Source organism: Hesperophylax consimilis, chromosome 24 (assembly GCF_061612785.1).
Source record: "Hesperophylax consimilis isolate HC1 chromosome 24, BYU_Hcon_1.0, whole genome shotgun sequence".
Classification (NCBI taxonomy): Eukaryota; Metazoa; Arthropoda; class Insecta; order Trichoptera; family Limnephilidae; genus Hesperophylax; species Hesperophylax consimilis.
Genome location: NC_142859.1, coordinates 12224102 through 12238954, shown reverse-complemented (window position 1 = coordinate 12238954; position 14853 = coordinate 12224102). Strand labels below are relative to the sequence as shown.

General features: G+C 31.9%; 1 protein-coding gene across 1 annotated transcript in view; it reads right to left on the bottom strand.

Annotated features, from left to right (window-relative positions):
- brp (ELKS/RAB6-interacting/CAST family member bruchpilot) overlaps nucleotides 1-14853 on the bottom strand; it is a 195395-nt gene that overhangs the window by 60991 nt on the left and 119551 nt on the right. The window contains exons 5-6 of the mRNA XM_089646431.1: nucleotides 8550-8717; nucleotides 6547-6714 (exon numbers count right to left, since the gene is read on the bottom strand). Coding sequence (XP_089502557.1) covers nucleotides 6547-6714; nucleotides 8550-8717 — 336 coding nt within the window. The remainder of the gene's footprint in view (nucleotides 1-6546; nucleotides 6715-8549; nucleotides 8718-14853) is intronic.

The window sequence follows — 14853 nt, the reverse complement described above, 5'->3', positions numbered from 1 at the left end:
CACGAAACATTTAACCCTACTCCATTTCCAATATTTTTAAATCTGTTCGTTCTCTAATTCTATACATATACAACATTTCATCCTACCCCATTTCCAATTTACTTAAAACGTTTTAAACCTTTATCACCAACATGCCATTTCTAGTTGAAGAAAACCATAGAACATCTGCGGCCTCTTGCCGAAGAAAAAGAACATTAAAATGGGAATTCGCGGTTGCTCGATTTCTCATATCTGTACGTGTATCTATAAAACTGGAGAGCTTAAACTTATTTCAGATTTTTTTAGCGACGGAGAAGTGGGCTGGAGACTGTTCAAAAATAATAAAATATATTGTTATTTTATGTAAATATGATGTTATTCTTTTATTGCACTGCCTTCACTCACACCGTCAGTCTTGCGTCGAGTTGCTAGACTATGAAATATTTGGCTGGCAAACTCTATATTTTAACTGTAGGATTTGTGAAGGTGAAAATATTTTCCCCAGCATTGCTTTTCAAAAACAAATATTGTGATTTTTTCTTGATATATAATTTTTTTACTACTGAACACCGTTACTAAACTTAAAAAAATAAAAAATTATAAGAAAAACTCATTTCAGGTAATAAATAAATATTCATTAATAAAAATAAAATTATTTTTTGATAACCTACCTATTTATTTTATCGCTGGTCTGAATTCTTCACAAAATCAGTTCTAATTTGAAAATGACACTTAAATTCAAAGAAAATTTGAGTTCATTTAACGTGAAAAATTTGACGCTGGAATAACTAAATTTCACGCACAGACAAAAAAAAATATTTTTTATGACTAGCGCAGACCCGTGAAAAATCACGGGATTATTCCAATTTTGAAATTGACAAATGAAATAATACTACTAAAATTAGATTTTAGGTAGGTACTTTATTGCTTGTGTGAAAACTTCACACAATCAGTTCCAATTTTTAAAACGATACTTAAATTCAAACCAGGGGGGGGGGGCAGTAAGAATTTGCTCAAAATTCTATCCTAGTTGAATGGTACCAAAATCTTTAGAGCGAATGAGTTTGTGTATTTGGGAAGTTAGTTGACAAGAGACGGAAAGATTTATTTTCATTGATATTATGACGAATGAAGGATATTCAATTAGTATGTAGAACCGAATGCTGTATTTGCTAATAAGATGTTTTCAAAGGAAGTAAGGATAGCAGTCTACGTTGAAGTTTTGCTGACAATCCTGAGGTTTATAAGTGAGGCATGGAACCGGCAAAGGAAAGATAGAAGTAAACAGAAAGTAATTGAAATAAGATTATTGTAAAATCAATAATTGTGTTCAACATACTTGAAAGGCTACAAGTTTTTCTCCTCACTGTTAAAAAAAAACTCTGTCATTTTATATTTTTCAAATTACTTTCATATCACAAAACTTTAATGTGAGAATGCGACAATTAACATATTGTACTCTTCTTAATAGGTGTAATAACTCTCTAAATAACCTGTGATTATTTTTTTTATATAAAACATATATTTTTGCACGTATTTTAATCTTTATTTTACCTAATTTAAATGTTTTGATTCTATTTTATTTAATTTATCTGCTTGAATAATTCGGTTTTTTTTTGTAACTTTTATTATGAATTAGGGGCGGTTCGTGAATATCCAAGAAAAAAATATCTTTTTTTTTTAAATAAAGCGATCATCAAAAAAACTTTGAAATGAAAATTGTACAGTGTAATCGAAGCTTTACATTTTTGCGAATAATGCACTGGTTCGGATAAAAAACGTTCACACTCACTTTTCAAATCTTAAATAGAACAGTTGATCGGGTGGGGAGAAATAATTATTATAAAGTGTGTGTATACAAGAAGGCTCTGTGAACAACACGAAGCAAAGAAAGATATCATAACTCATCTGAGCACTAAGTCCACATTCTTTGCTAAATCTTCTTCGTAGGTTCATATGCATTTTCTTTTTGTTTCCTCATAATATTGTTATTCTATTGTCCGGCGGATAAAACGGCGACAAACTTCGAGAGGTGATTCTACATGACGGTTAAGGTAAAAAAGATATATAACTTTTTTCGAAATTTTGTTATTGTTTTTTGTCATACAGAAATATTTTTCCGTATAAGAATATTATTTTTTCAATACAAAAAATTCAACTATTGTTCCTGAATATTACCTTAAAACGTTAAAATTTCGAAAAAAGTCGTATTTCTTTTTTACTTGTACTCTCGTGTAGAATCACCTCCCGAAGTTTGTGCACTTTACCTCCGGACATCTTGTATAACCTACGATCGATTACCATGATACAGGCATGAGGATAGTTTGGTAGTCGAGAGAACACAAACAAATTGCAATTGACAAAAACTATATTATGTACGATAGTGTTACGAACTTTGGTAATTCGACAAAGAGTGCAATAACGATTCGAAGCATGACGGAAAATCGAAATAGTGGATTATTCCATGACAGAAAATGGAGGTATATTTTCTATACAGGGTGTATTCTATAGAAAGGATTTAACCAGTTATTCCTGTGCTTATTTTAAGTATTAATGTAGATAGCATTTTGGTCTCCGAGACATTTTCACTGACAAGAACTTAATGCCAGCACACTTGTTCCAAGTGCACTGTACAATGCTGTGGAAACAGGACTTTTTCTTAGATTTTCACAAAAATTCCATTGAGGAGTATATGAATGGATATGGGTATTATTCCTATTGGATAACCAATATCTCTGCCATTGGTCACCCCAATTGTTTCGCTACGTTTGGTGACTTAACAGGGGTGCCCATATTCATGTGGTTTGTATACATCTTGGCGGGGGATGTGACGCTGATTATTTCCTTTCTAGAACTTCTTCTCCTTCATTTTCTTAAAATGACCCTCCACGCAGAATCCCCAAAGATTAAATATGCCCAGAGGGAAATTATTTTCAGTGAAATGAACGTGAAACATCATTTATAAATTAAGCAAATAAATGCAGGAGAAGGGATTAAAAAAAAGTTAACACAGTTTCAGGAGAAACCTTTCAGATTATCGGCAAGAATATTAATGTGCTGCCATTAATGAAACCGAAAGCAGTAAAAATCTTTACAGGCCCATGTGAGATTGCGTGCGTGGTCGGGATAAGTTAACCATGCATTTAAAACATTAACAATGCGATCGCATGCTGATCGGAATTATTACAAACCGATTGTACGAAGTCGCATGGAACCTAAACTTTACTTTCAGCAAAGCGATGCAATACTTTATATAAAGCTGCTTTCTTGTACAGGAACAAAAACAACATTTAGACCTGTTTTCCTCAAAACCCGCTCTATAAATTTCTGCTGGTTCTGATAAATCCACAAAAAGTGCTTGGAGTAAATTAAAAAAAAAATATTAGTGTTTTTCGCTAAATATAAAAATAATAATATTTGACGAGTCAAAAATATTTCACCAATAAATGAAGATATCGTTTGTCTCGACACCATCTAGTGAGAAATTTAGCACTAACAAAGCCTTTCCTACAAAAATAAAGTTGGTTGTTTACAGGTGAAAAAAATATAATAAGCAGTAATTGTTGATTGACGTACTACTACATATTGAATCATTTGGCGGGTTGGAAATAAGCCGACATAGCTCAGTGGTTACAGAGCACCTGACCGGACATCAGAAGGCATGGATTCAATTCCCGTTGGCAGCATTTATTTTTACTCGGGAGATATTTTTAATTTGTATTAGTATTTCGGGCGACTAATTATTGCTTATGAAATAATTATATTTATATGTATTCATGTTGATATTTAAAAAGGAATATTCTTTTTATATTCAACGTGTTTCAGAAAGTTTTTCGTGATTAGATCTAAAGATTTCTTTTAAATTTGTTTGTACTTTGCGTTACTTTTCGGAGGTATTAATATTATGGGGTATTTGTTTACTTTGACTACAAGAAAATAAATTAAATCCCCACTATTAATTTGTTCTTCTGACATTGAGCCGTGAGTTTGGACAAATAATTGTTTGATTCACAAGAAACTTGGCGCTCTACTATGGAGCGCGTCATTGATGCAATTTTACTAATAAATAATTAAGCTGTTCAAAGTTAAAACACTGAATAACTATTTACTTAGGGAAAGCAGAATAGTGTGGTTTGAATCAGTCGCCCAAAGTAAAAACTTTTTTTAAATAGTTATCCAATCATCATCATTAAAATTACTAACTTCGGTTGTCATTTGTCACACGAATTAGTCATTTTCAAAATAAGAACGGATTTTTCAAGAATTGATGCTTTAACACGGATCTGCGCTAGTACCTACATAAAAACAAAGAACGACCATCATTTAGAAGTGTATATTATATTTGTACAGGGTAATGTATTATTTTTCAATTCTAAAGTCAACATAATTATCCCAAAAACTATACAATAAGATTTTTTAACTCTAGACAGCTTTCTTACGTGATATCAAAGTATACCTCCAGTACTACTAACTAGTTTTAGCTTGTTTGGCATTAGTAAAGTATTGATTAAGCCCTGATTTAGTAATGGGTTGATTTCTGTTAGCCCGGAGTAAATCCATTTTGAATCAAGATTAGGAAAAACAGAGTGCCATTTTGTAATCGGCTATTTGTATCAATATAAAAAATCTAAAGCAAATAAAAGGCTAACCAAACAAAAATAGAGTAAAAACAAACAATATCATTATCACGGGTACTGTGTAGGTGGCCAAAATAGGAAATTAAAAGCGACTTGTTTATTGTTATTCGATTGATAAAATATTTTCAACAGTTTCTTTAAATTTATATCTTGATTTTAATGGTATAAATATGTACGTTGTATGATAGGTTAAACGTATGAAAAGTGATGCACGAAGCATTATTTTCTAGATGTTGGTATTAATTATTGACTGTAAGCCTGTACAAATTCCAGAACACATATAAATAGTTCAGTATTATGACGATTAACCGACGGCTTCGCGGAAATAATTATACAAGAATTTGCTATTTTTGCTTACTGCACTTAAAATTTATTTTGTGATTATATTCATCGTATGCTAACTAACTATATACCATCACGCCGTTTTCCGCAGAGGTAGGCAGAGAGGACGGACCGCCAAACATCTCGGTCTTGGCACACACTTCTTGCCTAATTCACATCGTCTCATACATACTATTCTATTAATCTGACTCTTCGCATGGCCCGACTATCTGATTCACTCAATCGTGCCATGTTTTCCTCGGGTGTTCCCGACTTCTGCTACCATTCGCATTTCCGTCATATATTCTCATTACATTCCTTTCTTCACTCATTCGCTCTACATGGCCAACCACCTAAGAATCCCTTTCTTAATCCCTACATAAAACCTGGCAACTTCTCAAAATGGACAGAATCTCAACGAGGAAACTGGTAGGACTACTAACGGGATACTGTCGTCTCAGGAGACATATACAGTTTTTGGGAGTGGAAAACACCAATGGAAGAAGGAAATGCGAAGAGAACGAAGAAACATCAATTCATCTACGGTGCCAATATCCCGCCCTGATGAAACAAGGCTCAGATACCTGGAAAGACACACTGTGGAGCTAGGAGACAGAAGAAGGGAGATAGGGATAGGACAATAGGCCTGTGCCTTTACTACTCACGGGAACTATCCGTAAACCATCTCCGCTTCATAAATAAATTTGAAAAATGTTGAAACATGACATTTGTGTGAAAGTTGGCATAAGTATAATACCGGGGAAATTATAAATACTAATTATAATAACCCCCTCACTGCAATTACCCGATAAGTCCGGTAAACACGAAACTGGGAAAGGGTTTGAATAAATAATGCGGTAAACCTTTGCTGGTTACTGGTCGATATTTGAACCACTCAAAGTGAGTGAAAGGTGCTAGATTAATCATCTAATTGCTTTCCCCATTACAATGTTTCCCCAAGTACGTAGTGAAAATTAAGTTTATTCAAACATTTAAAGTTCGAAAATTTCGACCTCCAATTTTTTTAAGTGAATCGGCATAATTATCTGGCCCGGAACGGACTATGGTGACCGCTATTTTAGGAATATTTTGAAGCTGAAGAAAGTAGAGAAGATAAGAAACGGGGAATGAAAAGCTTAGGATGTAATTAACTTTTATAATGTGGTTACTACACATAGTTCCGGTCATTTAGATACCGGATAGTTCATGCGGATGGAGTCAATGGGAATTTGGCAACTGTTATTATTGGAATTAATTTTTGGTTGAAGGAAAATTGAGGGGTTAGGAAATGGGAAAAGAAAGATATTGAAGTACCTAAAAAATCAGCTCTGGTTACCAAATACGTATTTTCGATTAATGCATTTCAAGGAACGTGTAACATTTCGATTCTGATTGGTGGTCTCTCGTACTAAGAGTATCTCGGTACTAAGATTATCTTTAATGTCGAAATAACGAAATAATAAATAAACAAATACATACGTTTATCTGTCTAAATTAATATATATATTTTTATTAGACTTACTAGATTTTCCCAGTATAATAACAAAATATTTATTAAAAAGAACAAATAAAAAAATGTTTCTAAAATCTAATAATTTTTAAGCATTACCTTTCTTTGCAGCACGTTAATCTTTCTATCCTTAATGTCCATATGGTCCTTGATCTCTGTTAACTCGTTTCCTATGCGATTCCTCTCCTGAGTCGCCTGCATTGCTGTCTGGGTCTTCTTCTCAATCAACCTGTTCTTTTCTTCAAGCCTTGTCCGAAGTTCTTCCACCTAGGAAACAATTAAAAATTAATATATTTTTATTTGTACATATTGTTCCATTTTTATTGTTCATCATTGACAGAATTATTATGTTTGGTCCTACTACGGGTAGCTCTGTTGTTACCTCTCTTTTTCTTAAAGGTTTTTTTACCATGTGAATGAGAGAGGACACAATGTAGCTCCCTGCGGTACGCCTTTAAAAAGTGTGTGAATGCTACTCACAGCAATTCTAGTGATTTTGTATCCTATTTTATTTTAGTGAAGTGTTGATTTGGTGGAGTTTTTCGTGGGGTGAAAACATACACAAGTTAGTAAGGTACCAGAGAGTGTTTCTCTTTTATGTGCTTTTTCCACATGCTAATTTCTACAGACCATTATAATATGCAAATCCAGTTTGAACTTCTCCTAGTTTCCAGTTTCTTAAATATCTTGTTTGAAGACCTGTTCATTTTTATAAAAAAAAATATGCAAACTACGTAGGTATGTAATTTATGTATAACTTAAGGAAAACATTTGTCTATCTATCTCCTACCCTATTTTCCCAACGTATTTGCTACATCTTGATCATGATCAGACCAGGCTGTTTAATTTATGACAAACAAACATTTTCGCGATTACAGTAATTTAGGTGACTTAGTCAACAAGATCTCTTTTTTAAATATATCTATTTGCATTTAGATTTTGTTTTCTCGATTGAATGAATAAATAAACGAATTAATTAAATGGAATCTTAATAATGGAAATCAACCCGCCTCTCGACATTCGATCGAGCTAAAACTTGGCAGATGACAATGCATTATATCAATGCACGTGTGTGTGGTGGGACTCATGTACACACACGCATTTTTCTGAAATAATATCATATTTAAAATTTACAACAGTTAATATACGAAATAAATGTTGGTACTCTCTCAATTAGATCAGTCATTGAGGAGGAAGGTTCAATCCTCAGATAAACTAAAAAAAAAATTAAATTGGCTACTAGCCGGCATAAGAGATGGCGAAACTAAGTGGAAAATTGAATATAGATGTATTGTATTAAAAAAATCAATTGTTTTTACGTGTTGATTTTTTCCGCGTTCTTTTCTTAACAAAAATATAGAAATAACTATACTGTTCTCTTGTATTATTTATTGACAGTTTAAAATTGATACATCCGAGCACCATTTCTTGAACTGTAAATTAAGTTAGGTAATTAAAATTGATGTCTCAACGTAAGGATTCCAGACAGAAGTTCAATGGTTATGAGCTTTTGTTGCTTCGACAGAATGTCTGCTTTAGTTAATTTAAATTATTACGATATTGTACAAGTATTTCTTAAAAAATCTTTAGCCTAAAAATGAACGAATCGAATGTGTTTTGTGTTGAATACACCTCATTCACTACGCTGGAATTTATCTAGGCCAATTAATTCATTAGAATAATGCATATTACAACATATCTCTCAGCAATATAAATGTTATGATTCCCGCCATCCAACCTCTATTAATATCAAAAACCACGATTATTTTAAAAATATACTCGTAATAAAAAATATTTACTGTAAACAAATGTAGAGCTTAATTCCCGGTAAAATCAAAAATGTACCTAGATTAAGCATATTTAAGGAAATATGTAAACATTATGTTTGTAATGAATATGAGAAGTAAGCGAATGCATAAATTAAAATGTAACAATTTATATTTATATTAGATCGCAGAGAGTGTAAATATTCTAAGCGTAATTAATAACATTGAATATTAAATAAAAACAAAGCTTCTAGCACCCTCAGAGAAAAAGGATTCCCATGATTTTGCTCGGAAAGATATAGATAAAACAAATGTTCTTTAGTCCTTATAACTCACATCGGCCTGTAACATGTTGTAATGCTCCTCCTTGGCGCAGAGCGACTCCTTGAGCACAGCGATGTGGCGCTGATAGTCCTGATGCTGTTCGTCTAGCGCCTTCATCTTGGCGGCCATGCCCAGGATCTCCTGGTCTCGGCGCTGGATCTCCACGCGGAATTCGTCCAGCTGGCCGCACCACGCCATTTCCCAGGACGCGTGCAGGTTCGTTTGGGGCAAGATGGGGTCTCTGTTTAGTATCGGCGTACGGGCGGTGGGGATAGAGGGCAAGTCTTAAATGGCCGATGAACAAGTAGGCTGATATTATAAGACTAACTTATTGGACGTTAAAAAAAGGCTGATTGGTTTGGATATATATGTAGCCTTGGTGAATACTGGACAATTGCTATTGCTTACATCAGTGAAATTACTTGTTTGAAATGATTGGTTATTGACCACACAGGCTTGATACATGTTGCCTTAGTGACTACTGGACAAGTTGGCGTGTTGAACAGTGAAGTTGCTTAAACAATGCATTCAAATTTTATGTCATCACGTTGCTGGTTGAATATTGGAGTGGCAGATTGTTTGGACATTGCACAAGTATACTGAATGAATGTGGAGAAGTAGACTGATATAAAATTGAATCAGGTGGCTGGACGAACATTGAGTAAGCAGTCTTGGCCATGTTAACCACATCTTATATGGTTGATTGGACGCTAAGCGACTTTTCTGATTGGACATTAGACGAACTGGATGATTGATCACTGTACATGTAGCTTAGTGAAGAAGACTTATTGGTTAGGTTGACATATTTCACAGTGAACAAATAGGCTTATTTGGTCATTGAACACTTAGGCTGTGTGGAAATTAAGATTTGTGGACGCTGAAACTGAACTAGTGGGCTCATTGGACACTTAGCAAGATGACTGAGTAGACATTGCAAAATTAGACTCAACTATAACAATACCCTGATCGTATAAGGCTTTGGATATTGAACAGAAGATGGAAATTTGAGCAAACAGGCTTATTTTTTATTGAACACGTGCATTATATAGATAATATATTAATAAACTTCTTGGTATGACATTGACCAAGTGTGCTCATTTGAAATTGAACAAGCAGGCCGTGGAGTGGACATGGAACCAGTTAGCTGATTGGATATTATATCAATATCCTGAGGAAACATTAAGCAAATGACAAATTACCATGAAATTATTGTTACGTGAAACAACACGTTTTCTCAGTTGGGTAGTATAAATTTCTTTCGGAGAAACGCTGTTTAATTCTACTGGTGTCCGTTTTAGTCACGTTTGTTGATTCGAATTTACTTATATTTGTTAAAGCTTAATATTCAAGGGTGAGAACGCATTTACTGTTTTGTTTTCTATTTGTATAATATGTACAACCCTTTCTAATTTCTGAGTAAAACAAAGTATCAGTGATATGTTCATTGCTTTCATCTTATTAAAAGAGTTCAACCTCTCACAACAGAAAACTTTAGAAAACTACATATATCGTATGCCCAATAAATCAACAAATTCATAAAACAGTCAGTAATTTTACTGCCTATTTAGGTAACTAATTCAGTATGAGACTGAAAGTAATGAGCCGTCATGCTAATAGATTCCTAAGGCAAAAGCTTTCGACACAGGAAGTTAAAGCACCTATTAAAGTATTGTAAGTGGGAAGATTTGAAGATTCGTCGGAAGTGTTTGTCTAATTTTGAGTACGATTTGGTCCCAACAAAGTCTTGTACACAGGAAACGGCTACATCTCGTCATTGCCATTTAAAACTCGACGCTCTTCGAAAATCTCATTACTAATCTACAATAGATTGACAAAGTTTTCGAATTTGAAAAATATATATACCTACATATTTTTTAAATTTTGAACTAAAAAGTCTTTACTGTGATGTTTTTAAAAATCCCTTGTTTTTAGGAACACAATATGAAATTTCTCGTATGTTATATTATTCTGAAATATTTAACCAATTCAATTTTTTGCCAACCTTCTAACACATAAGAAGAAAAAGAACATTTATTCTTTAATTTGAAAGTGTCTACTTTTTTTGTAATTTACGAGTATATGATTTAAAAAGCACCAATACGCTTTTTTTAATATTGTAAACATCAAGCAAAAGTAAATGATCTTATGTTTGGCTTGTAAGATAAAAATTAATAATTTAACTACATCAAAACTGTAAAAACATGCAGAAAATTATTAAAGGAAGTCGTTGCAAAAGCAATTTGTTGGGGTGATAAAAAATGTTAGTTTATTAAATTCAAGACAAAATACTTATAAAGATTTCAATGATTTTACCAATCTATCCATTTTATAGTAATATTCTTTCTTAAAAATATACTTTAGACCAATATGTCAATCCTCTGAACTCTTCTTGATAAACTTTTATACTATGGGACAAATTTTTCCAATGGTATTAAAGCTTACCAGTATCACATAACGGAGGTTGATTTGTTGATCGTGTAATGCCTTGCAACAACTTTAAGGAGTACAACAGTGATAATTATGTCTTATGGGAACATACACACGTTAGATATGTAAATCTCTCTGATAGTTTCGTGATAATAAGTTAAATTAGTTTAAACTAATCCCAGCAATGTTCCGCTAAGATTAATCTCACGCATGAAATAAAATGTTAAACAAATTATTAAATATCAGCAATTGATGAGTGTATCAATGACGTGAAATTGGCGTCAAATAAAAACATTTCCTATCTATGATCTCCATATTAATAAGGTAGCTTTATTTGATATTCATAATAATATTATATAATCCCTTAACCCTTTACAATGTATTGGTAAGCATTTGTACCATTGGTCAAATGGTACAAATTTGTTCCGTAAACATGCAAAGGGCTAACTAAGGTATATACGAGTATATTATTCATTATAACTAAGATATTATCAACTAGTTGGATTTCTAGTATTATGATATCTCGTGGTAAATCAGTAAATGCAGTGACATGAAGTGATGAAAGATGACAAGATGACGATGATGTGACCGATGATTGGTAACAATTAATTATGAATGATTTAAAACATCAATTATTTATCAATTTAAAAATTATTAAATAAACACAGAAATGAAGGAAAAATCAATCCTCGACTTAAAAACATCCATGCTTAATTTAATGCACCATAAAATTGCCTAGTTTTATAATTAATTATATTTCTATTGCTTTAATTCTAGCTTATTTATAAATATATATTTGAATATTTACAGCGAATCATAGTTTGGTGTTGAACACAATCTTCTTCTATTTCTAATTAAGCTTTCTCCAAGTTGCCGCTAGCTTTAGTAATTTTCAACAAATCTTTTTTTTACATATTTCAGACTAAGTTTTAGATCACACGAATGTTAACTACTAAATAATTGACATTATTCGCTCTCTATCATTTACTGATCTATTCTTAAATCTCTAATTAACCCTTTCAAAACCAATGGGACATATTTGTACCATTCCATCGATAGAAGCCAATCCAGGCGATCGAATGATAAAATGTAACATCGATCTGAAAGTATTAATGCATATTGGTCACTAATAGGAAAAAAATATTATATCATTTATGATATGACTAAATTAGCACAGGGGATAATTTACTAGGTCTTATAAAACAAGAGATGGGATTTTTCTATAAAATATATCATTATTTTTTCTACGTTGGATATTATTCAATATATATCTGAGATCTTCTTACTTGTACATAAAAATAAATATTATAACGATGGAATGTTTTTCAAAAGAATTAAGAGAAAATAGTTTTTATTCTATTAATGGTAAATACGTACTTCTACTTAAAGCATCAAACTATATCATATATTACTTTAGGTGTTAATTTTATGTAACAGATTCATTTAAATATAAATATTAACCAACCTCGGTGGTTAAAAAAAAAACTATCAATCTGAGATGGTAACTCTTCAAAATATTATTTTAATCGTTATTTGTTTAAATTTTGTTGATTTAAATTAGTCCCTTTTGAAACTAATCGTCGCTCCGACTTCTAAAATATTTGTATTTATAAATTAATATCTGATTCATAAACAAAACCATTTTTTGTAAATTTTATTGATTTAACAATACAATTTTCTGAATATTGTAAGTTTTGATTTTGAAGTGTTTCACGATTTAACAGAGTATTAATAATTAGATATAATATATAAAATCACGGTTTTCATCGGGTCAAAATAATGATATTAAAATATAATATTTTTAAATCTCTATCATAAAATATATTGAATACATTTTTATACATTTCAAATATAAATCATCTAATCACAATTTTGATAATTTTATCATAAGACTTATCGATTGATTTATAAGCCGGAAAAAAAGTAACTTAGAAAACATAAACCCTTCATTTCCGAGATCTTACTATATTTTTGGGACTGAACTATAAATTTAGCGCATATTTAAATATATCTACATAATTTTGAATTAATTTATTGTAATTTGGCTTAAATTCTCTATAAGCAATCGTTGAACACACGAATAAGGGACGCTTATCTAAAATATTGAATTTACATGGCGATTCTATAAATATTAAGATAATATATTATATATTTAGAATATATTACTTTTATATCGTATCCCTCCGAAAAGGGTTAAATAAATTTACCATTCGTGTTGTATCCGTTCGAAATACGATAAGAAATAATATTAATATATTTAATCTCTCAAGCCTTTATCCTTATATTATCTTTCGTGCAATATTAATGAACAACAAGTGGTAGATAGTTTTAAATATTAATTAAAGCACTTTGTAAATTGAAATAAAATTTTTATACAACGCATTAAAGACTCTACGATAATTATATGTACCTGTGATCGAATTTTATCTAAAACGTGCATATCTGATCACAAAAAAACTTAGAAACTAAGAAATTTGCGGTTTAAATTCGTTATTGTTACTTCGAAAGATAATTTCCGTATTGTTACTTCGGAAGATAATTTCGGTGTGGTTACTTCGAAAAATAAATGCGTTATGGTTACTTCGAAAGATAATTTCGGTATAAAAGATCAGTGATGTTTAAAAGATTTGATGCTTGTACTGGTAATTTCGAATATTCATATATATATATTTATTGGTAACATGGAAAGCGTTTGAAACAATCATAAAACTCGATACATTATAAATGAGCCTTAAAATGTATTTTTATACATTTTGACAAAAAAAACATAATTTTACATCACCAGGGACCAAAAACGTAAACGCAATTTACAAAATTTCGCTATGAAATGTCCTGGATTTAACCGCACTTTACCCGAAAGTTAAGAGTTTAACCGAATTGAATTTTATACTAGTATGGTTTTATCGATATATAGTTTAAACGACTTTTATGAGCACTGGAAAGGATAACCGTAATATTATAACGTTGGGACAAAAATGTTACGTTTTTAGTCCCTGAATTTACAAAGTCAGATTAGTAAACGTAATTTAATAATATTTGAAACACAATTTCCAAGAAGCTTTCGAAAACATTAGAATATTTATATTAGACAATTGACATTATTTATAATATGAACATTTTGAGATGTACGTTGTAGATATGATATTATTATTGTCAAGAGTTGGTTAAATTTCATCGTTGAAATGATGTCAATTACATTTAGATTTATTTATTTACATAAAATTTTCTAATATCATCACAATGAGTATAATAGTTATTACTATCGCTTTAATGGTAATACAATTACATTTATTAGATTTACACTTCACTAAATCAAAAGTATTAACGCGGTTCGGAGGCGGTGAAGCGCCGGATTAAAGATGGATTGCTTGGCATAACATCGTTCAAACTGCATGAAGCTCAACGCTCACCCAGAATGTTGCAAGAGTTAAACGGTATTTACGTTACGTTGTTAGACCTGTCTGGTTTGAAGTATATAGTGTTACAATTAGCCTTTCATTGTACATCATCAGGGCAAATGTGACATCCGAAACGCTGGCTCGTGAAGTAGGAGAAAGCGCAATAAATAAAATACCAAAAGTAAAACAACGTAAAACACTAACTTGGCCGTAGAAATTTAAAATCATATCTGGTACTTAAATGGTCCACTTCGACGTTCTCAACACTATTGATAAAATGACGTCCAAAATTGGTTAGATTTCAGATGACTCGTTTGTCTGTTCGTTAAGTTTGTTTGTTTTGTTTGCGGGTGTTCGTTTTTTCACATGATAACACTCATCTGGCCATCTTTCTTCACCTGCACGTTGTTGAGCAAGAAACTTACTTGTCGCTTAAGGCTACCGTCGTGTTTAGCGTACATGAGCAGCGGGTCCGAGGCGTGCAGCATGGG